Raw genomic sequence first — 23,228 nt, 5'->3', positions numbered from 1 at the left:
TCTTTCCTTCCTTCTGTTAAAAGTTGCCTGGAAGAGATCGCCTTAAGCGATAAGGCCGCCTATGACTTACTTGTAATTTTCACTCTGTGTACAATAAAGAGTCATTGTATTATATTGTATTCATTGTGTATTGTATAAATAATAATGCTAAACTTTAACTGGCAAAAATTAAGGAGATTTAACTTATCTATAAACAAAAACAAAAAGAAAATTGAACAATTAACAGATCAAGGCCCAGCTCAAACTGAAATTTTGTGCTAGAAAAGTCTGAGAAAGGGGCAAAAAAGTTGTGATACACCTACATGTTTCATGTATGTACAATTAAGAAAAGGTGTGTCGATTTTTCAAAATTAGCACGAGATAGGGAGTCCTATAGTATAGGCTAAGATAAGGGTGCAAACTAATCTTTATGACAAATAGTTGAACTCTCCAATTAAGATAGAACTGAATATATTTTGATTTTTATAAGATTCGATGGAGATTTTAAGTTTTTTCTCAATTTCCTCGTTCCGATATAGAGCTCGCTTGTAAAACTCCAACTACTATACAGGATGTTTGATTTAGACTTAGGTATAGACTAGACAGTACTGGCACGGCTCCCGACCGGACGCGGCAGAACCCCGTTTATTGCTCCGGCGAAACTGCCGATATTTCACGCTTCACACTATACTCGTATATGCATTACGGCTTTAAAAGTTTTTCAAATAAAGAGATTGCTTGATTTTGTTTTGATTTTTTTGCCAGAATTATTTTTATTTTAAGATTGCAAAATTATAACGTTAGGTGATTTTTCATGCCATAATTTTTAATACTGGGGCAGAGGTAATTCGTAGTGTAGAGAGCGTAATAAATAACTTCGTGCAAAAGATTAAAGATTATTTTAAAAAGTCATTAGTTAAACGATTAAAACGTTTGTTGTTTGTTAACCGACTTCAAAAAAGGAGGAGGTTCTATGTTCCAATGCTTGTATTTTTTTTTTTGATAAATTATGTTAGAATTAATACTGCGTTAAAAAAAAGAAAAAAGTCAGATTTTATTTAAAATCCATTAATCATAACCTAATCAATGTTCAACGAACAGCTACCCTCGTCAGTCCCGCACTTTTCAATATTATCGACTTTTACCAAACGTAAGAAATTTATCAATACATATACGTATCTAGATATATCTAGGTGTAGGTATCGATATACATTAGCCGTTAATATACCGTCTGGCAATAATTACTATTGGACAGTAAAGGACAGAGGAGGATTAAGATTTTTGCCGTAAATGCTCGCAACTGCTGGATTAGGGGTTAAGTGTCCGCCTTAACGGTATTGGGGTAGGGTTGGGAAAAAGTATCGATGAACTACACGGTACAACTACGATAGAGAGCATGATCAAATGCTATATGAGTTTATCTTTAAATTCATTGTTTGGAGCTGTTTGTCTCATTTTATTACAGCAAAAATTAAACGGTTCAACTCATGATAATTTAAATCAGTAACGCTTCGACTAGTTTTGACATTTTTGGGAAAAAAATCAAGAGTGAGTGTATGTGTGTGTGTGTGCAAACGGACCGTTCCTGATTTCTAAAAAAATTGTGTGTAGAACTGTTTAATTTTTAGGTTTATATTTATAAATCATGTTTCACGACAGTTAAAGTAATAGATAAGATAATGATTTATTTACCAAAATTAAGATTACACAGTCATAGAAATATTATTATACAATACAATATTAATCGCCATACATCTTATGAACTAAAGTTTCTGTGAGACAAACACTAAGTCGAGCCTGTATCATGTGAGCCCAACAAATTACCAGAGGAGTTGTAACAAAAAATATGTTCGATTTTACAGCGCAGAGTCTAATGACTAGCACAAAAAATCGCGATATTGCCTCTTAACAATATAAATTGAATTTACCAACAAATTTAATTTATTGTTGAATACTATTGAATTTACCTAATAGGAGCAGTGCATCATCAACGTGAAGTCTCGCGATTAAATGTATCGGAATAAAATTATTAAACCTGTATCTTATTTTAATAATTTGTCGGTAATATACGAGTAGGTACGTTACAAATTGTTACAACGCAAAGCAATTTTACTAAAATATTAACAGTTGTAAATTATAGTGCGAGTTGTAAGTAAATCTAAAAACGCATTACAGTAATAGAACCGCGATCCAGGAGCCACCTTTTTTGTTGGCTTTTAAAATTTGTGATGTTAAATTGTGTGCAATTTGCGAATGCTGTATTATTTTATGCATTTTCTTTAGATGTTTCGACGTAGAATTTGATGATCTATTGAGACAATATATTAACAAAATAAATAATGACTAAAAAACATCGGATAAACCCCATGTATATGAAAATCAGTACTGATTTTTTAAGATTTTGACTCATTAAAATAGATTATTTTTATCGACAACGCCCCGTTTTCCTTGAACAATGTCCCCTCACTAGCGGCTCGTACAAGACAGTCCGGCGTGGCGTTTTTATTGACACTTGTATCGTGACAAATATCTCGAGAAAGAATACTGGCACAAGGGTTGCTGTTTATAAGCGCATTTTGTGGCTTCTATTCGACTTGTAGATTTTACTGGCTGTATAAGAGTTGGTGAAGGCAATGAGGTTATTAAACGGTATCGAGAAGAGAGGTAGGTGTAACTTTTTTTTTCAAAGGGTAATAATATTATTATATCTTGCATGAGCGAATGTCTTAGTAAAATAAATTCAGCAAATAATTTTTCAACCAAACACGAAATGTAGGTTCCTGCCGTTTCTAATAATACTTTGAAACAATACTTTTGCATCTACAAAATCTTCTAATAAAACATTAAAATATATATATTAATTCCCTTTTTTTTCCGAAGTCAACAATCAACAAAGTTACGAATCGGACACCAAAACAAAAAAATAATAAATTTTCATCAAATTTTCACTTGACGTTTTTCTATTAAGGGCTCGCCCAACCGCGTCATGTTACACGCTTAAAAACGAAAAAAGGCCAAGTGCGGACGGAACTCGCCCACCGAGGGTTCTGTAATAAGCTACTCTTGGCCGATTTTTATTACTTTACGCATTACCTATTAGATTGCACTCACGGTTTTGCTTCTATCGCAAAAGCTTTTATCCCACGGGAGTTTTACAAATTGTAAAACTGTTGTAAGCAACATTTCGAATTCTAGGTTTGGATTTAGATTTTAATAAGTCAGCAGTAATGTGTCATGCATTAAGATATTACACTAAGTTATTTAAAGTAAAATTTCAACTATTGTTTTAAGAATCCGTCGCATTAACAGATATTCTATTAAAATATCGACTGACTACCTCTTACTGTTAAAGAAATTCAGCCCTATACATAAATCCAAGAGAACACGCAACCTTAGTAATACGGGTACGGTATCCCAAACGCCGTGTAAAAAAAACCGTGTAAAAAATTGAAATCCCTCTAACGAAGGACAATACACCAGAGGGCTCTGTTTTCCCTAGTTATACCGAACATTCGAGCCGATATTAGATATCGGTAACAAGATTACTGACCCTAATGTAATCAGTGGCCGCTGCTGTTTTTTCGCGTTTCCCTCAGGAATCTGTCAACCTGTTTTGTGGAAAAGGTATTCGGAACGTTACATAATGTACGTCGATACTAGGTATTCAGGTAAAATTAAGGCAAAATGCCGTTACATTCTACCGTTAATCTGCCATATTTTGACCTAAATATAAAATTTGGGCGTGAAGAGAAAAGATGCTTGACTTTTTGACAGTGAAAGTTTTATAAACATATGATTCTTGGCGACTATTTTATATGAAATAGGAATTTTTGGACTATAATTCCCTCGCAGGCTGAAAGGAGGCCTGTGCCCAGCAGTGGGAGGTATATAGGCTGGGATGATGATGATGAGAAATTTTTGAGCTTTGCAAAAGTAACTGTAATACATCCTACCAACTTACCACATACTCATAAACATCGCGCCTGTGTTCCCAAATGGGGTAGGCAGAGCACACGAAACGTTACCGCTTCGGAGCCACTTTTAGCAATTTTAGGTTTTTAAGTTTGACAAAAACGGTACAATAGTGACAGGTTGCTAGCCTGTCGCCTACAGTATACCTAAACCTATATCCTCTGACTGAGGAGTCACCTCTTACGACATCCACGGAAGAAATGGAGAGGTATAATTCTAACCCGACACCACACGGGTCACCAACAACTTATCAGTCGATTTTAATTGAAACAATTTGACAGGAGTCTTCTGGTTGCAGAAGTATTTTTGTATATTAAACTTTATTAATTTAATGATATATTTTCTCCAATTGCCGCAAAACGTACTTTAAAAAAAAGTTGGATAAGGCTTATCTTTATCTAATTCTTATTTTTTTTCCAAAAATCAGTCTCGTTAATTTAAATAATGACTCTATTGAATCAACATCCAGGTAATCACATAACATCCAAGTACAGTCACCTAATGATCCATCGCTATTTATACCACCATATCAATCTAGAATGCCACCATTGCCACCGATTACGAAGAGAGCAAATTTAATAAGTTGAACACCTCGAAACAATTTGGCATCTGGCACTCCTTGCTCCTGGGTAAAAAAATATGGATATAATCAACCGTTTTTGTCTCCGCTCAGTAGGTAATTTGATTAGCGATGGCGAAGGAATCGCCCTTTTGCTAGCAATCCTGTTGTATTTATGGGTATATTTATATTTAGTGGCATATTGGGAAGTTTGTTTAGCTGTTTAGTTTGGATCATTCTCTAAACTTCCACCATTTTTAGCATCAATATTTTGAATTTCCCAACCGTGGGAGAGAACTAGCTATTGTAAAATTTTAACCCCTGGTGCAAAATATGGGCGTTGTGAGTATGACCGCTGTGTGTAGGTATTTCTGCTCGTGGTGTATAGCACCCGAACGGATGGAATGATTTTGATGCAGTTTTTCTATCGAAGTCTAATATAATTGAGATAGTTCTTAGCTAACTTTTATTAAAATCGATTCAAACGGTTTTGAGCTTTTCAACTTGTTAAAGTAATAGTTAGGTTAAGTTTTTGTTTTGGCCAGTGCCCTTCTTTGGTTTGTAATCCATACTAATATTATAAATGCGAAAGTGTGTGTGTTTGTATGTTTGTCCGTCTTTCATGTCGAAACGCAGCAATGGTTCGACGTGATTTTTGGCATAGAGATATTTTATGGGCCAGAGAGTGACATAGGCTTCTTTTTATCCCGGAAAATGCACAGTTCCCGAGGGAACAGCGCGCGATAACCGAATTCCACGCGGGCGAAGCCGCGGGCAAAAGCTAGTAAAAAAAAGCTAAAGCTAGTTAGTATAAAATATCCGTACATTCACATGTGCAACTGCGTGGATATTTTTAACAGGTTTATTGCTCTATATACTCGTCACATAACAAAGTATTGGCCAAGTAATTATAAAAAGCAAAGGGTAGCGAGTGGCCATATTGAGACGTGTGACGTCATTAGTTGCTGTTGACTCAAGCCGCCTCCCATGAATGGCCAAGTAGCTCATATGGGCGTGGTGGAGGATTTTTTAGGGTTGTTGAAGTATGGAGAAAATAAAAATCTAGTACTTGATTCCATTTAGTACTCGAATAACGAAAGCTTAGTACATAAGATACCTTTTTATGTACTTACTATAAACATACATTATTGCTATGTTTCACACTTAACTCGACTATAACATCCAAGTAGTTGAGTAGCCTAATCTCTGGCCATACTCGTACAGTCAACGTCATAAATAAGTGATCACTTTTCTACTTTGTCACTTTAACGTCATGTTTGAAAAACCATACGAAATTGTGTAACGACTGAATGCGACAATGTACAAAGTGATCACTTATTTATGACGTTGACTGTACCATCAGCCAAATATGGTCTACCTCCCAAAAATAAAATTTAATTAATTAATTTATTTAAATAATCATTTGATAGGAACTTGTTTAAAAATTGGTAGACCACTTATTTGGCTGATGGTACCAACGTAGCTCCTACATGGACCCTGTAGGGAGCGGCAAATTCACGCCTATCTTTTGTTTTTTTCGTAGATGTGTGCAGGTTCCCTTCGTGATGTTTTTATTTCCCCCCAAACTCATAAATTTTACATACAAAATATGAAAAACACAGAGGTATGTTTGAAGCACTAGGCTATTATATGAGGCTAGTCTATGAGTATGGAATTTAAAAAAAAAAACTGAAAATCTCAGGATGCTGATTCTTTTTTAATTTATACCATTTTCGTTGAGACCTCTTTGCAAATTGTAATGCCGACACGACTTCTTTGTCTGTTGTCCATTTTCTACCGCAACCGAATAAGCGTCAAAGAAGCCGCCTCGAAACAGCTTCTTGTGTTATTCAAGCTGCATAAAGTCAATTGTCAATTGTGTTTTTTTACTTATTTTGTATAATAAAGAGTTTGTATATGAAGTATACAGTGTGTAGGTGTAAGGCATATACTAAACATAACCAAATGTAAGCTGTCGCAAGAATTGAAATTAAAATCAGTTGATTAGCTTAATTTTATGGTGGAAAAAACCGTACCTACTTAAATACTAGAGCGTATTGTTTTTTTTTTTTTGCAAAATGGCGTGTATATTTTACACAAACAAACACAAACATCACGCCTGTGTACCCAAATGGGGTAGGCAGAGCACACGAAACGTTACCGATTCGGAGCCACTTTGCAATTTTAGGTTTAAAGTTTGACAAAAAAAAGGTACAATAGTGACAGGTTGCTAGCCTGTCGCCTACAGTATACCTTCACCTATATCCTTAGTCGCATCTAACGACATCATCATCATCATGTCAGCCGAAAGACGTCCACTGCTGGACATAGGCCTCCCCCAAGGCTCTCCACTCAGACCGGTCCTGTTCTTTACGACACCACGGAAGAAATGTACTTCTAACCCGACACCACACGGGTATATGTTTTACTTCATACAAATACCTGCCCCGGCCGGAGATCGGGGATTTTAATTTTTTTTTATTTGACTGGATGACAAACGAGCAAGTGGATCTCCTGATGGTAAGAGATCACCACCGCCCATAAACATCTTCAACACCAGGGGTATTGCAGATGCGTTGCCAACCTAGAGGCCTAAGATGGGATAACTCAAGTGCCAGTTATTTCACCGGCTGTCTTACTCTCCACGCCGAAACACAACAGTGCAAGCACTGCTGCTTCACGGCAGGATTAGCGAGCAAGATGGTGGTAGCAATCCGGGCGGATCTTGCACAAGGTCCTACCACCTGCACTTGCTACGATTGTTATTTTTTTATTTAGATTTAGTTTTATAATAAGTAAATATTTAAAAAATATATCGATTTAAATGTGGATGGATAGGTAGGTATACCATCGCTTTAGTTTCATATCTGATTTGAAAAAAAAAAGTTGTGTGACATGGACTAAAAATCTGTTAAAACTTTTGGCAGTTGTCACGATCCAGATAATGTAATAAAACAGTTTCGAATCGCTACCGCTGCCCTAGTATATAATAATATGTTCAAATTTTGTTATTATTACCAAAAATCAAGTAATACCACAACATAATACACCCCCGCAACATTCGATAGCTGTTCTTATTATTTTTATTTCTATTGTAAACCGCGTCTATAGGCCGATACAATGGAGTATCCCTCGCCAATTAATATTGGCCACGGTGGTCACCAAAATGTCAGAATTGGATGGGTTTTTTGTAACATTATGGATAGAATGCCCATCAATCATTTAATATCATAGAAATTATGGAGCTTCGACGATGATGCAAAAGAAAATTAAGGAAAAAACTAGCCATTACAAATCAAATGTTTTAACTTTTGCAACCAATTCTTGCATTTGCACAAGACCGGTCTGAGTGGAGAGCCTTGGGGGAGGCCTATTTCCAGCAGTGGACGTCTTTCGGCTGACATGATGATTATTAACCATTTCTTAGCTGGATATTTTTTGTGCAAAATTGCTTTACACCAACTTATCTAACTTAGGTTTTCTCTTTGGGTTGCCTAAAGAAAATGTTACCACGCCACTGGAAAATGCTCTTTTGCTATACCTACTGTCATAGCTGATGTCACGTAGGGTAGGTGCAGCTGTCGAGTAAGGCAAAAGTAATAGGGAACCGTTTGGGAATCGGGTTGTAACGGTACCACGCCACTGAAGTGTAGTCATAAAGTTGGTCAAATTTTTATATTTTAATTTACCTATTCTTACTTAATGTTGCTAAAACGAAGCATTAAAGATGTTAGATATTGGTGTTAAGTACATAAAAAAAAAATAAAGACAAGGATATGACGCAAAATTTCCGAAATAAATGCATATACACCCTTTTACCTTCGCAGCGTAGCGAGCTTAAAACAACGCTTTACCGTAAAATCGTAACTGCTATAATTTTCACGACGACGCAAATTAGCACGGTGGTACAATTCACGACGCGGCGGGACAAAACTTAATTAATTATTAATGCTCTCCGTCCGAGTCCAAAGTTAGTTTAACACACAAGTTACGGTGACCTTTTCTGTGGTAAAAAACAAAGATAAAACTGGCGTGTTACCCCGTGTGTGGTAACGAGGTAATTTAAACTTTTCGGTCTCCAGCCCTTTTGGAGGGTGGCTCTCCCTACGTCCTCACCTGAGGCGTCAGACTATCCTTACGGCTAGACGGTTTCAATAAAACAGAGCTGCGTTCGATATAAACTTTCAAGTACTTTCAATTACAATTGTTCGGAGAACAAATAGTAAATATTAACTACACGTACGAAGTTTTAATTGAATTATCGATATTTTAGTTGGTAGAGTTAGTACATTCAAAACAAATGAAAGGTGGTGCGTGTTGCGAAATGATTACGGATGGTTGTGTTAATTTTATCTCAATAATAAAGGTTAAATTTAATACATAACAAACCACAATGTTTATGAATACAAGATATTACCATGCTCTTCCTAACCTCTTATGACCAAGTTCTCGGTGATCAGATTTTTTTTTTTATATTCATCGACATATTATACAAAAAGTCTATTGATATTTCGCACTCGAGTAAAATGTCTTTTTGTTTAACAAATTAAAATATGTACTATCCTTCCAAACAATAGTTCATTTTTAATAATAACCGACACCTTTTTTACTCCCACCAATTCCGAATTACATAGATTACCCAAAACACCGCTCATAAAACTGCCCTCCCACACAATTGAACCTCAAGCATTTAACACCCTTATTTCAATACTTCCAATAAATCACTGGGCAATCGAAAGGTTCGGGTGTAAAGTTTTGTCCACGGCGCATGTGTAGATGACCACTGTCCAGTCGCGTGCCGGTGGGTGTGGCTTGTGCCCACTGGGCACTCAATCACATTTCACTTTCACGTTACACGTTAAATGATAGTGCTTGATTTGTTAATAAACACTGTGTAGTGAGTAAATTATGCAGACCTCTAAACGTGGGTCTTTGAAGTGTGATTCCTTCGCTCAATTTTTTCAAAAAAGGTTCATAAGTGGTTGATGGTACCGTATAAACTTTTATGAAAACTTTTATGAAATATGATATTTGTATTTCCCTCCAGAATCAATGTTTTATGAACAGGTTTTAAGCAGTGCAATTTAAACATTTTTGAAGAGCGATCGCTGCAATAATCCACTATTTTAGCAATAAGCGGGATCAGTCCATTTGTTACGGCCTACTATGGCTTTTTAGTCACATAAGCAGCTCGCGTTTTAGCACCTGGTCAATTTGTGTTCCGCTTATTATTGATTGATTCTACGCGACGTTCTGATGCCAATTTATTGAGCTTTTTTTTGTAAAAAAATAATAACTCTTCTTATGTTGTAATTATCGTGCGATATAAATTTAAGAAACAATATTTCCTAATCTTCTTGTACGACTATTCGTTGCTATTAATGAAGAATACAATATAATACGAATTGGAAGCCGTGGTGGCCTAGTGGTTTAATCTATCGCCTTTCAAGCAGAGAATCGTGGGTTCAAACCCCAGCTCGCACCTCTGAGTTTATCGAAATTTACGTGCGAAATTACATTTGGAATTTAGCACGAGCTTTACGGTGAAGGAAAACATCGTGAGGAAATCTGCACAAAACTGCAAAGCAATTCAATGGCGTGCGTGTGTGAAGTTCCCAATCCGCACTAGGCCCGCGTGGGAACTGCGGCCCAAGCCCTCTCATTCTGAGAGGAGGCCTGTGCCCAGCAGTGGGACCTTAAGCCCAATGTATGACCCTGTTGGAACACCAAAAGGAATTACCGGCGCCATATCGCGTAATAATTCTGTAAATGTTCACGATACTAACTAGCTCCAGAGATTTAGCCTGTACATTGTTGGTCAGTCAATTAGTCATGTTACCTACCCGTTAATACTCGTAGGTACAGATTTAAACTCGGAACAACTACTAAAAACATCCACAACACTTCCGGTGACAATAAAAATCGGAAGCGTGCTACTTATGCAAATACCCAAATGGTAGATTAAAAAAACAAAACCCCTTTGCCACGAGCCACGGCAGCGAGCAAACGTGAAAAAAACGCCATTAATAATGACACATTTACATAAACCCAGTACTGTAAACAAAGAATGGAATCACATAGTTTTTTTCCCTGTATTAATTTAGTGCTCAGGTTTCACCCCTGTGTACATTATTACGAAAGAACGGCCTACTTTTCTTTTAAAGGAAATAATAAAGGCAAGGGCGTCTGCACGGCGTACTTGTGTGAAATTAGCTTTAGGGACGCCTTTGATCCAGTGATTCCGTGGACCAATCGTGCATAAAAACGCCTTTATAATTTGTTGAGAGCCGGCAATAGGAGTATGTAGCAGTTTAACAATTGATCCTGTACGTAAAGTATGTGCCAAAACAAGGTTTCTTTGTATTAGGTAGGTACCTAGGTACCTAGCTATTCTGACAGTGACAGAGGCGTGTGTGTTTGTGTGTTGTCGGTAAAAACAGTGTTGGCACAGTAGGAACTAATTGAAATATCACCCGAAATAAAATCAAGAGGGTTTCTTGTAGCTGAAAAGACATATTTCTTTATATTAATTTCGTGGTATGAAATTTAAAAAAAAACTAGAGATTTTGGTAGCAAAAAGATTACATTTTCAAATCCTAAATACGTACTGGGTGCACTAAACAAGTTGCGACATCGATTGTGGAAGGATTTCCATCACTTAATAGTTCTTTGTGTGTTTATCTTCTTAGTACAACAACAAGAATTGCGACAGTAAAAAGTACGAAATTAATAAAAGAGGGATTAATGCTGTACAAAATTGTTGCCATAAAATGACACAGTCATCAGTCCAGGTGGACGTGTGTGAGTGGGAGGCCTGCCGAAGCTTCGGCTTCCGTCTCGTAGTCTCCGCTCGAGGACTTTTCTCCCCCAACGGTTATCTGTTCAAGATTGATTTTTGGATTCTTTTTTGTATTTTTTATTTCACATCCAAATTTTTTTTTGTTACTTTTACGGTCATCCCGTAAACCCATATCGAAAATACAAACTGAAACATAGATGCACAGAAAAAAACCAGAAAAATAGACCAGCGCTGGGAATCTAACCCAGGTCTTCGGCATTCCGTGCCACGTCCTATACCGCTACACCACCACTGGACAGAGGTACAGACACGAATTTCTCCTATGCACCATATATCTCAGCTTGTTTATTTTATATTTAGTCACTTAAGCAGCGACACTACCTCTGTCCAGTGGTGGTGTAGCGGTATAGCACGTGGCACGAAATGCCGAGAACCTGGGTTCGATTCCCAGCGCTGGTCTATGTTTCGGGTTTTTCTGTGCATCTATGTTTCAGTTTGTATTTTCGATATGGTTATTTGTTCTTCAAGCGATATGACCCACCCATGTTTAATAACTATGTCAAAAAATACTCACAAAAACCTTCCTGTCACAGCTCTCACAATAACTAATTTGCTCTACCCCATATGATGAAACATTCAAAAGAAATTGTAACCAATTGATACTGAACCCTTTTGAGTGACCGCAACAGAACACTGTCATTATTTTCTCTTTTTAAGATAAGTGGTCAGACCACCTGACAGCCCTGTTCTGACACCTTAGGGTCCAAACCGTGACATATAACTCATAATTAAATGTAATTTCACACTTAAAGTGTTCATTGTCCATATGTCGCAAGGCAACTGTTTGGTTTTAAAACTTTTACTTATTCTTTGAAGTGTTTCCATTCGAAACTTTTAAATTGTGTTGTTTTTTTTAGAAAGAAAGAAAGAAAGAAAGTAATTTATTTATAACAGCAATGACACATAATAAGTAAAAATAACAATAGGAAATGTTGCCGCTATAAAAAGGTCCCGGCTCAGCATATCGCTGGTTGAAAACCAGCACTGGTCTTCCGCCGGGCCACAGGAGAGTGCAATACTACTCAGTTTTACTCAGTATTTTTGTATATAAAACTAGCCTTTGCCCGCGACTCCGTCTGCGTAGTATTTGTTTTCGCTATCCCAAGGGAACTATGCAATTTTCCGGAATAAAAACTTTGTCTTGTTTTTTGCGGTTTAGACGTGATTGAGTAACAAACAACTAAACATCCAAACACCTTCACAAACTTTCACACTTATGTAGGATGTGAAGGATGTCTATTGGAATCAGCAAAATAAAAAAAGAGTCTTGTATAAAGAATGTCATGGAATACGATAGGAATATGGCTTTGGATTGTAATTTTGAATATGTTTTATAATTCATTAAATGAAGTTCAATTAGTACTGGGGTTTAATTTTTAAAAGTCTACATTTATAATACTAGTAGGATATAATTCTACATTAGTAAATATTGAAATTAAGACGTCAATTATGATAAATACATTTAAAATAAGCTTTTATTTCTAATATTTGAAGTAAATGAAATGACGCATGAGATAATGAAAACCATAATAATAGGTACTTAAGTATTGGCACTAATTTTCCATATAAATTGTTTGTTAATGACCCAAAAAAAATGTATGAAATTATATATAAGTATTTATTTATATAGTTACTTACGTATAAATAGAATAAATAATTACGATTCCCATTATAAATTGTTGTATCTATGTCAAAACTACATATTAAGAAAACTTATTATTGTGTAGGTACTTTACACTGGTAATTAGTTGAATTTAAACATGTTTTTTCAAGGGTAGATATTGTGGCAGTCTGTTAAACAACTGTTTCAATATTGGACTTCTGAGCAACGCTCGGTCCGAATGAGAATATGACTTGTAGTCTTTCGATATTGGCCAATTTCAAAGTATTTAAAATGTTATGAACGAGATATGTGACTAGTAACAATGACTTAAATTGCTGTGTGTTATAATTGTAAAATATATTGCTTATTTTTAAAAAATTCACGCTCCTGTAACGTTGAAAAAGATACAAAAGATGGAAAAAATGACCACCAAAAAGTATTGGTAGTAGGTCCGAGTTATCATCATCATCATCAGCTGGAAGACGTCCACTGTTGAATAGGATTTGAACGCCAGATTTTTTTTTATTCGACTGGATGGCAAACGAGCAAGTGGGTCTCCTGATGGTAAGAGATCACCACCGCCCATAAACATCTGCAACACCAGGGGTATTGCAGATAAGTTGCCAACCTAGAGGCCTACGATCGGATACCTCAAGTGCCAGTAATTTCACCGGCTGTCTTACTCTCCACGCCGAAACACAACAGTGCAAGCACTGCTGCTTCACGGCAGGATTAGCGAGCAAGATGGTGGTAGCAATCCGGGCGGACCTTGCACAAGGTCCTACCACCTGCAAGACGACAACTCTCTAGTTGCATCCACCGGTTGCTTGCAAGTCTCACGATGTCGTCAGTCCACCTAGTGGGAGGCCTGCCAATGCTTTGTTTTTCAATTCGTGGTAGCCCAAGTTATGAGTATACCAAACATTAAGTGCACTCCTGAACGAAATGGTTGTTAAGTTCGCCGCGCCGACTCGCCCGCCCGGCCGAGCGTTTGTCAATAACGGCGTACCTTGTACCACAGAACACAGTGCGCGCGGCGATATTTGACGTCTGTCATAGTCAATATTCCGAGACGCTATCATAATATTTATCAGCTACCGGCGAATAGATTTTAAGTACACACGAAGTTTCTTAAGGCTCATTGTAAACCTTAAAATCTTTTTTTTTCAGCGGATGCGGACAGCGCGGCCGAAGGCGGCGGTTCCCCGACGCCTGGCGTGTCCGACACGCTGACCTGTGGCGCTTGTCGTCGGGCCTTTGCACTGGCCGATATCGTGCGGTTCATCCAGCACAAGATATCGTCGTGCGACAAGGATTTGACGTCGTACCATTGTTATAGCGGAGGTAGGTTTACTGAGTAAATATTAAGTGTGATAGCAGCGGTTTTTTTTTTCGTTATTACCGCATCGGTAAGTATAAAGAAAGAAATAATGATAAGGGTTAATTTTTAATGAAAACTAAGGGCAATACCGATGCTAAAATCTAGTGTGATCAAAATTCTTGTGACTTGTTTGTCTTTCCGTTGTGCTAATAAACTGTAATGACGTTTAACGGACCGGTCAAAACGCTCGGAACGTACACCCTGCTGTGGCTTCTTTGGCAATAAGTATCTTACACGCCTACAAATATAAACAAATAAATCATGGAATGATTGACACTTGATTTCATCTCAAATTAAGAAAGTCTGTTCTATGGGTATGGGTGGGTTTATCCGTTGCTTAGTACCCATAACACAAGCTTTGCTAAGCTTACTTTGGGACTAGGTCAATTGGTGTGAATTGTCCCGTGATATTTATTTATTTTAAGGGTGGGTGGGTACTGGTCAACAGAAATATATAATTATAAACAGCTTAAATATATATTTAAACATCCAAGTCTCAAGCATGTCATCATATTTTTTTATCCCTCTAATAGTACCAACACCAGCCGTGCTATTCAGTCAGACAAATTCGTAGTTCGACAACGATCAGACGTCGTATTACGAAAACATAAAATGACGTTAGATAAGTTTCATTCTAAAATGATGAAATTAAATCAATATACACACTTTAGGCTGTACACAAAGAGAGGGCATGAGATACATGACAAAAGATTAAGTAACAGTATTACAAAAGTTACCCAAAAAGTTGAAGCGCAGATGAAAGTAAGAATTGATCATCTTTCTCAGGTCCCAATTCCGATCAAGAAGACGGGTCGCGACCAGGCCAGGTGTCAAGTGCAAACGTTAGTCGGCGACCCTCGCTACTAACTGCTCGGAGACCACCTAGCAGCAGGGTCCACACTCCCCCATTAGCCAGCCCATCCATAGCACCTCCAGATCTCATTGAAGATGGTGGTGCTTCTAGCACACCTAAGCGGTTGTTGGACGGTAAGAATAATTTGTTTCGTTTCACATCATAAGAGATAGTTTTGCTAGTATGAATCCAGCGGTTTCCCCAGATGTTTGCTAATGAATAGCGACTATCACTAGTTTTTAGTTAACTTCAGATATTATTGTGGTTTAACAATTAATTTATCTGCATTTTACTTCAAAATTGCATTAAAAATAAGTCGAATTTGGCGCACTGTGAATAACATGTATTATAATACCATAATGCATGTACCCATTTTCTGCAATAAACTTTATCTTTATATTTCATCTAAACCATAACTTCTTTCTTACTCTGATAAAATGAACTCTATTAATTCAAATACTTCATAGTACAAATTATCATAAAATTCCAATTGCAAGCCACTTCAATAACGTCACATTCCTTAAAATTTTGGTACCAACAAAAGTCTAATTTAGCATACCCTACAGAAACACTTTTCAACAGAAGCTGATGCAGGCGTCTCGACACCAAAAAGAAGGGCATCAACATCACCAATGCCGTCCAGTTCCCCTGATGAGGACATCAAGCCCAAGATCAAACAAGAGCACATGGATACCTCAGCATCACCTGAAGATCAGAAAAAATCAAGAACCGAAGTTGCTGATGCAGAATCTAATACCATGCATAGCGGTGAGTAGTTAGTTATAAATAAGTTGATTGCTTTTCGAAAGCAAGTTACTACAAAAACCAATATCAAACGAACCATCAAATCAAAATGCTGTGACGGCTGGTGAGACATTGGAGTGTAATTTTTTTAGTCCTTTTAGGGTTTGTGGTTTCAGGATCACAGCGATTTGTAGTCATTTAACTGTCAAACATGTACCGTCTAGTCAGCTATATCTCAATGACAATATCTTGTTTTGTTGAAATCAAATCATAAGTAATAATACCGTGTATGGAACTGACGCATATCCAAGAGTAGCCGAATAAATCCCAGAAAAGACACGTGCGACTGACAAATTCCCTTTTATTTAGAAGTTTCACGTCATCGCCTTTTCTTGGTCATGTTTAGTTTATAAATGGTTCTTAGGCAATCGGCGGGTGTTAAAGGATGTGGCCGTAGACAATTTTATCGCAACTTCTTTGTCGTCTCGGGCAAGTTGCACAACAACAATGTCGGACGATGGAATGCTTACGTCATCTTTCGTCCATATATTTCTTCTTGTAGGTTGTCAACGCTTTAGATGTTCATTTATTTATGGGGTGTTACACTTCTGCGGAATAATTAAAATTATTGAAAATTATTTACACACCTAGATGAAAGCAAGGTTTGAATCTCACCTAAACTATTATTTATTAGCTGTATTAAACAATAAAAATTATTCTCAACTTATTCTAAATCTTAATAAAACTGAATGGCAGTAACAATTAGCTTTTATATTCGAGAAGATGTTTACAAAGCATTAAATCTTTTTAATCCATAGTTAATAGAAATAAACGTCTAAAATCACGAACATCTGTATAAGCGAGCAATCTTGCGGGGGTGGTTCGGAAAATAATCTAAAAGCCGAGCGTAACCCTTTGTAAGAGCAGATGTGGCGTCATTTGACACTTTTGTATTAAACCGTTGCACAACAAAAGATTTCTTAAACCCGAATTTGTGCAACGTACAAAATTTTCGACCCGCATCCCTGTTGCTTTGTAGATTTAGAAATTTTAGGTGACTATAAACCAAACAATTTAAATCAACGCGATTTTCTGAGAAAAAAGACTGTTACCTGATTTAAAAAACGTTTTGAAGCAAATTTAAAATCAAATAATACGGTAATGTTGACAATATCTTACTAATAATTATGTTGTAATCTAGCGATTTGCCATATGGGTTCAGAAACACTGCCGTATTAGGTACCGCATTTTTGGGCAGTTTGATGTCGGAATGCCATAAGTATACTTCGACAGTTACAATGCTGGGCAGTAGCAAATATACTGAAACGCTGATGCTAAAAAGAATTGACAGAATAGTGCTGCAATAATACGATTGCGCTATCATCGAGGTGTCAATAGCAGGTTTGGCTCCACACCAGTTGTTTCGGCTTATTGCGTTTATCCTAAACCTTCATATTAACCCCTTCGAGTGAGCTGTCAAACCAGCCGCGCTCAATAAAGCATGAGGGTCCCGTTATAATAAAATATCACATTAAATTGATAACCAGAAACAAAAGACTTTAATCCATAAATCTACTGAACATTAAAACCGCATTCATACTGAAACGTATTGTCAAAACAAGGACATAATTCTAATGGTGACAGTAAGTCACGACCTCGTGCTCACTTAAAAAAACGAATATAAATTTAATTGTATTATTTTGTACATATTAATTAACCCCATCGCTGTATGAACAGATAAGGGGAAGGTTTCCGAAGAAAAAAATATTTGCATGAGCACACGATTGACGTGCGCGCTTTGTTATCTCGTGCCTTTTGTGATGACCCTTATGTTAACCGTGACGATGATGTGGATCTGATTTTAAATCTTGTTGTTACTCGTTTAGAGTTTTATATCGGCGGGTAGTATGGTGGCGTTAATGGCTTTTCAGAAACGGCCGGCCCCGATATTATAATTGTCAAAGATGCTACTGAGGTCTATTGTTAGGCGGCCTTTTATAATTTTTTCAAAGATAAAAAATGTTTGGCGTGTTCCTGACACGCGGTACATGCTCATGTGACGCGTCGCCGTGACCTATGGAACTTCTTTGAACGTGGCACAATGGTCGAGGATATTTTTAGTTTTTGTACAGACGGGAAGGTGGCTAAGTGGCGGGTTTTAAATAAGTGGGTTTTAATTTTAGACGTGACGTCGTCTCGTGTGAAAAGTGAGGGGAAGATTGTCTCGTGCCTATCGTGTGTCCTTTGAATAAACTACTAGTAAATTTAGAACACAAACCGATACTTGATGATACGCCGATGACTATTTCTCGAAGAATTCACGGTATAAAGATTTCCATATCTATATTTCACTTGAGTTTTTAACAAAGAAACGGAGTCGACATATGGATACTGTGTCCACAAGGTCTGCTGCTACAGTCATTACCATCACAAAACCGAGAGGCGATGGCCGTTATTTATTTGTATCAAAACAAATATTGGCTCAAGTGTACATCGCGTCCAGTATTTGGTCTCCTTTGTTTGGCTTACAAATTAATGAAGGATTGTCGGGCTATATAGGTGTTTCGTATTCAAATTACGTGGATTGTCGTCGTTTTAATGTTCTGATGGGGGTTAAGCTATTAGTTTTATCATCTCTTTAAACAGGGGCGCTATTTTTTAATCTCAATCGGAAATGCGTGTTCGATGTTGTTAATTAGGAGGGTCATCTCAGTTGCACGGCCAATAACAATTACGTGGTCTGGACAGTGTCGTGCAGCGCCCGCCGCAGATCAAATTATCCTTTTAAACTTGAGCGTGCACGGTCTACCGCATCGCAATGCTTGGTCAGATATGACTTAACAATGATACGCCTTTTACTCCGCCACTCATGCAAAATAAACGGCGGCCCCGCAAACTCGCGAGGGGGTTCAAAGTTTGACCAATTATCTACGCATTCGTAGATTCTGATAATTTCTTCCGACAAGCGATCACCCTCGCAAATGATTCCTCGATTACGTCCCGTTCAAGATATTTCCATATCAAGACATGTTTTCTTAAGGGTCGACCACAAAAGGGCCATCTTTGCGCCCAATCTTTAATCCTATCTCGGGACTCGGGACCTTTGCGGGTGAATTTAAATTTCTTTAGAAATATCGTCCTTATTATGTACGTGCGGGTTTCCATTCCTCGTGGCGGTCGTGGGCGAGATAACGTAAGTTAAGTCCGAGAGGAGATTGTTGTGAAAAAACTACCGCTAACTTTGACGAGATCCCATCTGCACGGAAAAGTATATTGGAATTTGATCTTTAAGTCCTACTGCTCCAAAATATGAATTCGCTCGGCACTTTTAGGATTAGTACAACCTTATTTTGTATATGAGGTGATAAGTCTTTATGAGGGGTCAACCTTTTCTATAGTGAAGCTCACCCTTTTAGTGAAAAGAGTCCGTTGATAGCTGATTTAGGAATGGTGATAATGCATTCAGTGTGTGTAAATATATCATAGATTTACTCTGTGATAGATTGCCTCGGGTTCGCACTGAGCTATCTATATTTTCTGACAAGTTATTTTATAAAGTAGTATAGCTACATTTATTTGTGGTCCCCTAGGTCAGGAATTTGGAAAGGATTGTCGCGGTGTATCGATTGTATTTGTGCAGGGTCGTGCAGCAGAATAGCTGTCATAGTTCCTTTGTGGCCATGCGGAGTGACCGGTAGGGAATTTATTAATTAAAACGCATTTCTATTTAGCAAACTGGTGTTTTTCTTAGCTATAGCTAGTGTCCTGTTTAGGCATTATATTATTGCTCAGGTGTAATTAATTACTCAGTAACATCTTTTTAGATTTTAAATAGATTTTTATGATTAGGTGAATTCGGATGCTGAAAAATCTCAAGACATATTTTAAGTTTATTTCAAACTGCGTGTTGAAATCAATTTTAGAGCGTCCACTTATCCCCTCATTTTATTGTTTTCCCTCGCATTTTTTGTAATATGTGGTAATGGGTGTGTCACACGTGTTGTCGTTATTACGAGTTTAAAATAGCCGCCACATGTGTCGAGGGCCAATTTTGGGCGATAGCGTTTTGTTTTGTGCGTCGTCTACACTTTCAAGATCAAGGAGTTTTGAAGTTGCTTCTTTGTTTATGGTCAGTTTTTGTTTATTTTCTTGAAGGTTTCTGACCCAAATCGATCGTTTCTCATCAATTACTGATTTTTGACGACCGGATGGCCAAGTGGTTAGAGAACCTGACTACGAAGCTTGAGGTCCCGGGTTCGATTCCCGGCCGGGGCAGGTCATCATCCCTCATCATCCCAGCCTATCCCACTGCTGGGCACAGGCCTCCTCTCATAATGAGAGGGCTTGGGCCGTAGTTCCCACGCGGGCCCAGTGCGGATTGGGAACTTCACACACAACATTGAATTACTTCGCAGGTTTGTGCAGGTTTCCTCACGATGTTCGTGGTAAATTTCAAATGTAATTTCGCACATGAATTTCGAAAAACTCAAAGGTGCGAGCTGGGGTACGAACCCACGATCCTCTGCTTCAGAGGCGACAGGTCAAACCACTGTGCCACCACGGCTTCTTTTCGTACAAGCTTTGCTTAGTTTGGGACTAGTACAAGGACTAGTACAATTGGTGTCAATAATGTCCCATGATAATTTATTTATTTATTTATGCCTAATTCATTATATGCATTGTTTATTTTACTACTCGTAGTATCGTCAAAAGCATTTTTCTGTCTCGTAAAAGGTCGGACAACAGGTATCAAACATGCTAAAATAAAATTGTTTAATGTTGACCCTAGCCACTAAACATACCATCCTATTTATATTTTAGCACCATCTACGTAGCATGAGGTATAAATGACCATCAGATCATCAGATCAGACATTAGTCAAAACACGCTGAAATTCAACAAAGTATGAGTAACAACTTTTAACTTCAGGCGCGTCATTTCAATTACATATTTAGGTATTGACACTCCTTCCGGCCGTGGTGGCCTAGTGGTTTGACCCATCGCCTCTCAAGCAGAGGGTCGTGGGTTCAAACCCCGGCTCGCACCTCTGAGTTTTTCGAAATTCATGTGCGGAGTTACATTTGAAATTTACCACGAGCTTTGCGGTGAAGGAAAACATCGTGAGGAAACCTGCACAAACCTGCGAAGCAATTCAATGGTGTGTGTGAAGTTCCCAATCCGCACTGGGCCCGCGTGGGAACTATGGCCCAAAACCCTCTCATTCTGAGGGGAGGCCTGTGCCCTGCAGTGGGACGTATATAGGCTGGGATGATGACTCCTTCCGGCATCTATGCCTATTCATGTAAATTATAAATACAAGTATATGCTAATAAAATAAAGTACCAGTTAACCAACTCGGCATACCAGCATTAATCAACTGGGATGAAAAAAAAATCGCTTCATTATTAAAATACATTATTATTATTAATAATAATTACACTGCTAATTATAACGGCATTTGAACGTTATGTAATAGAAACATCGAAGTTGGAGGCTTTTAAAATTTCTTCAGCGCAAATTAACGTCGATTTGGAAACAAAAATGGCTGCCACCGCCTAGCCCATTTCACTAAAGTGATTTTTGTAAACTATCGCATTTCGCTCACCCTCCCACAAAAATCAGTTACGGCCGCGTGCTGAGGCGTGTTATTGGTGTCGTTTTTAATATTTTTTCCTTATTTGGAATGTATAATAAAGAGTATCAATCAATTTATTTTCAATCAATTGATATTACCTAGATGAGAGAATCAGAAGTACCCATCCATACTAATGTCAGAAATGTGAAAATAAATATGTCTGTTGGTTTGGATACCTCTTCACGCAGAAACCGCTCTACCAACTTAGATTAAATTTGGTATGGAGTGATGGTTTGAGACCTTGAGAAGGAAATAAGGTAGCTTCTACCACATATAATATTATAACAGTAACGTGACTGACTGACCGACAATGCACAGCCTGAGCCATTGGAACTAGAGACGAGAGATTCTTAAAAGTGTAAGAAGACATTTTTGGAGTTTGGACTGTATCTAGAAGAGCTAGCAATTTTTTATTCTCCTAAGACAGTGAAACCAGCTATCAACCATCTCTTTTTCTTCGAGTACTGCCTTTTAGCAACGTAACGTTTGGCAACTTGTTTCATTTCGCAACTTTTCATTTCGCAAACTCTAAAATTGTAAATATTTCAGGATTTATTTCAGGGCCATCGTGTAGAACCCTTTAGGTTAGGTTAGTTTTATAAAAATCCTGAAATATTTACAGTTTCAGAAATATTAAACAGTTGGGAAATGAAAAGTTGCGAAATGAGACAGGTTACCAAACGTTATTCGCCGAAACATTAGCAAACCCTTTTTCTTTCTTGTCATTTTTTTCTAGGGCTTGTTTTCTGATGTTTAAAAATTATGTTTAAAATGTATTATTACACCTACACTTAATGTGTGAATGGGTGTACAAAGTGTACATTTCCAGTGATATTTAGCTATATTTTTATGCCTGTGCCACTATAATCTGCTGCTAAAAATAACGATATCTATGTAACACCACTTCCGTCTTCCGGTAGGTTGTTTCTGCTAAGATAGCAATCTACAAAACAATTTCTAGGTAACTTTTGACATCTCTTTCCATTACAACGGCACTAGAAAAGATTAAGACAGAAAATATGAACATCTATGGGAGGTATTTTTGATTTTGACTTTGTCGTATTTTCAGTTGCTTAATTTACAGCTTTTTAATTTAATTAGTAGCTATTTTACGGCATATACATATGCCGTGTGGTATTGGCATGTTACGTGTTAACACGTGTTTACGTCGCGGTCAAATCGGTCAACTCCAAAGGCCAAATTTATTTAGTAGGTACGCTTTTTTTTTTTCAGTTGCGTACCTTACCCCCCTAGCCCCCTACCCATTGCGTGCCCTGGACATTGGGGTGCCGTTAATGGACGACCTGTATTTTTCAACCTGAAATGATCGATAGTAGGACCTGATAACTCCTGCTCTTAAGGCAAATTAGATGAGCATGAATTATCAGGTCGTGTGTTACTGTCGTACCTATTCTGAGTCGACGAATACGCGGTCGTACATTAAGCGCACCGGTATAACTTATGACGTTTCCTAAACTCAGCGTTTACTCACGGTTTCTTACGCATATAAAATTAGATGTAACAGGTTGATTACAATCCAGGGATTACGAAAAAAAACTCATTAACGTTGCACAAATCATCAGCCGTGCCAAATATGAAAAATAGCTAACGTGTTAGTCTAGAATTTAAGGTAGTTTTAGAGT

General features: G+C 37.6%; 1 protein-coding gene across 3 annotated transcripts in view; it reads left to right on the top strand.

Annotated features, from left to right (window-relative positions):
* The window catches only part of Cph (BCL11 transcription factor chronophage), a 56,739-nt gene that overhangs the window by 20,884 nt on the left and 12,627 nt on the right, over nt 1-23,228 (top strand). For 2 of the 3 annotated variants that reach the window (XM_074089942.1, XM_074089940.1), the window contains exons 2-4: nt 14,143-14,316; nt 15,140-15,340; nt 15,789-15,974. In XM_074089942.1, coding sequence (XP_073946043.1) covers nt 14,143-14,316; nt 15,140-15,340; nt 15,789-15,974 — 561 coding nt within the window. The remainder of the gene's footprint in view (nt 1-14,142; nt 14,317-15,139; nt 15,341-15,788; nt 15,975-23,228) is intronic. The other variant, XM_074089941.1, reaches the window with a different exon arrangement.

This window comes from Choristoneura fumiferana, chromosome 7 (assembly GCF_025370935.1).
Source record: "Choristoneura fumiferana chromosome 7, NRCan_CFum_1, whole genome shotgun sequence".
Classification (NCBI taxonomy): domain Eukaryota; kingdom Metazoa; phylum Arthropoda; class Insecta; order Lepidoptera; family Tortricidae; genus Choristoneura; species Choristoneura fumiferana.
The sequence above is the reverse complement of the archived record's forward strand: the minus strand, read 5'-3'. Positions and strand labels throughout refer to the sequence as shown.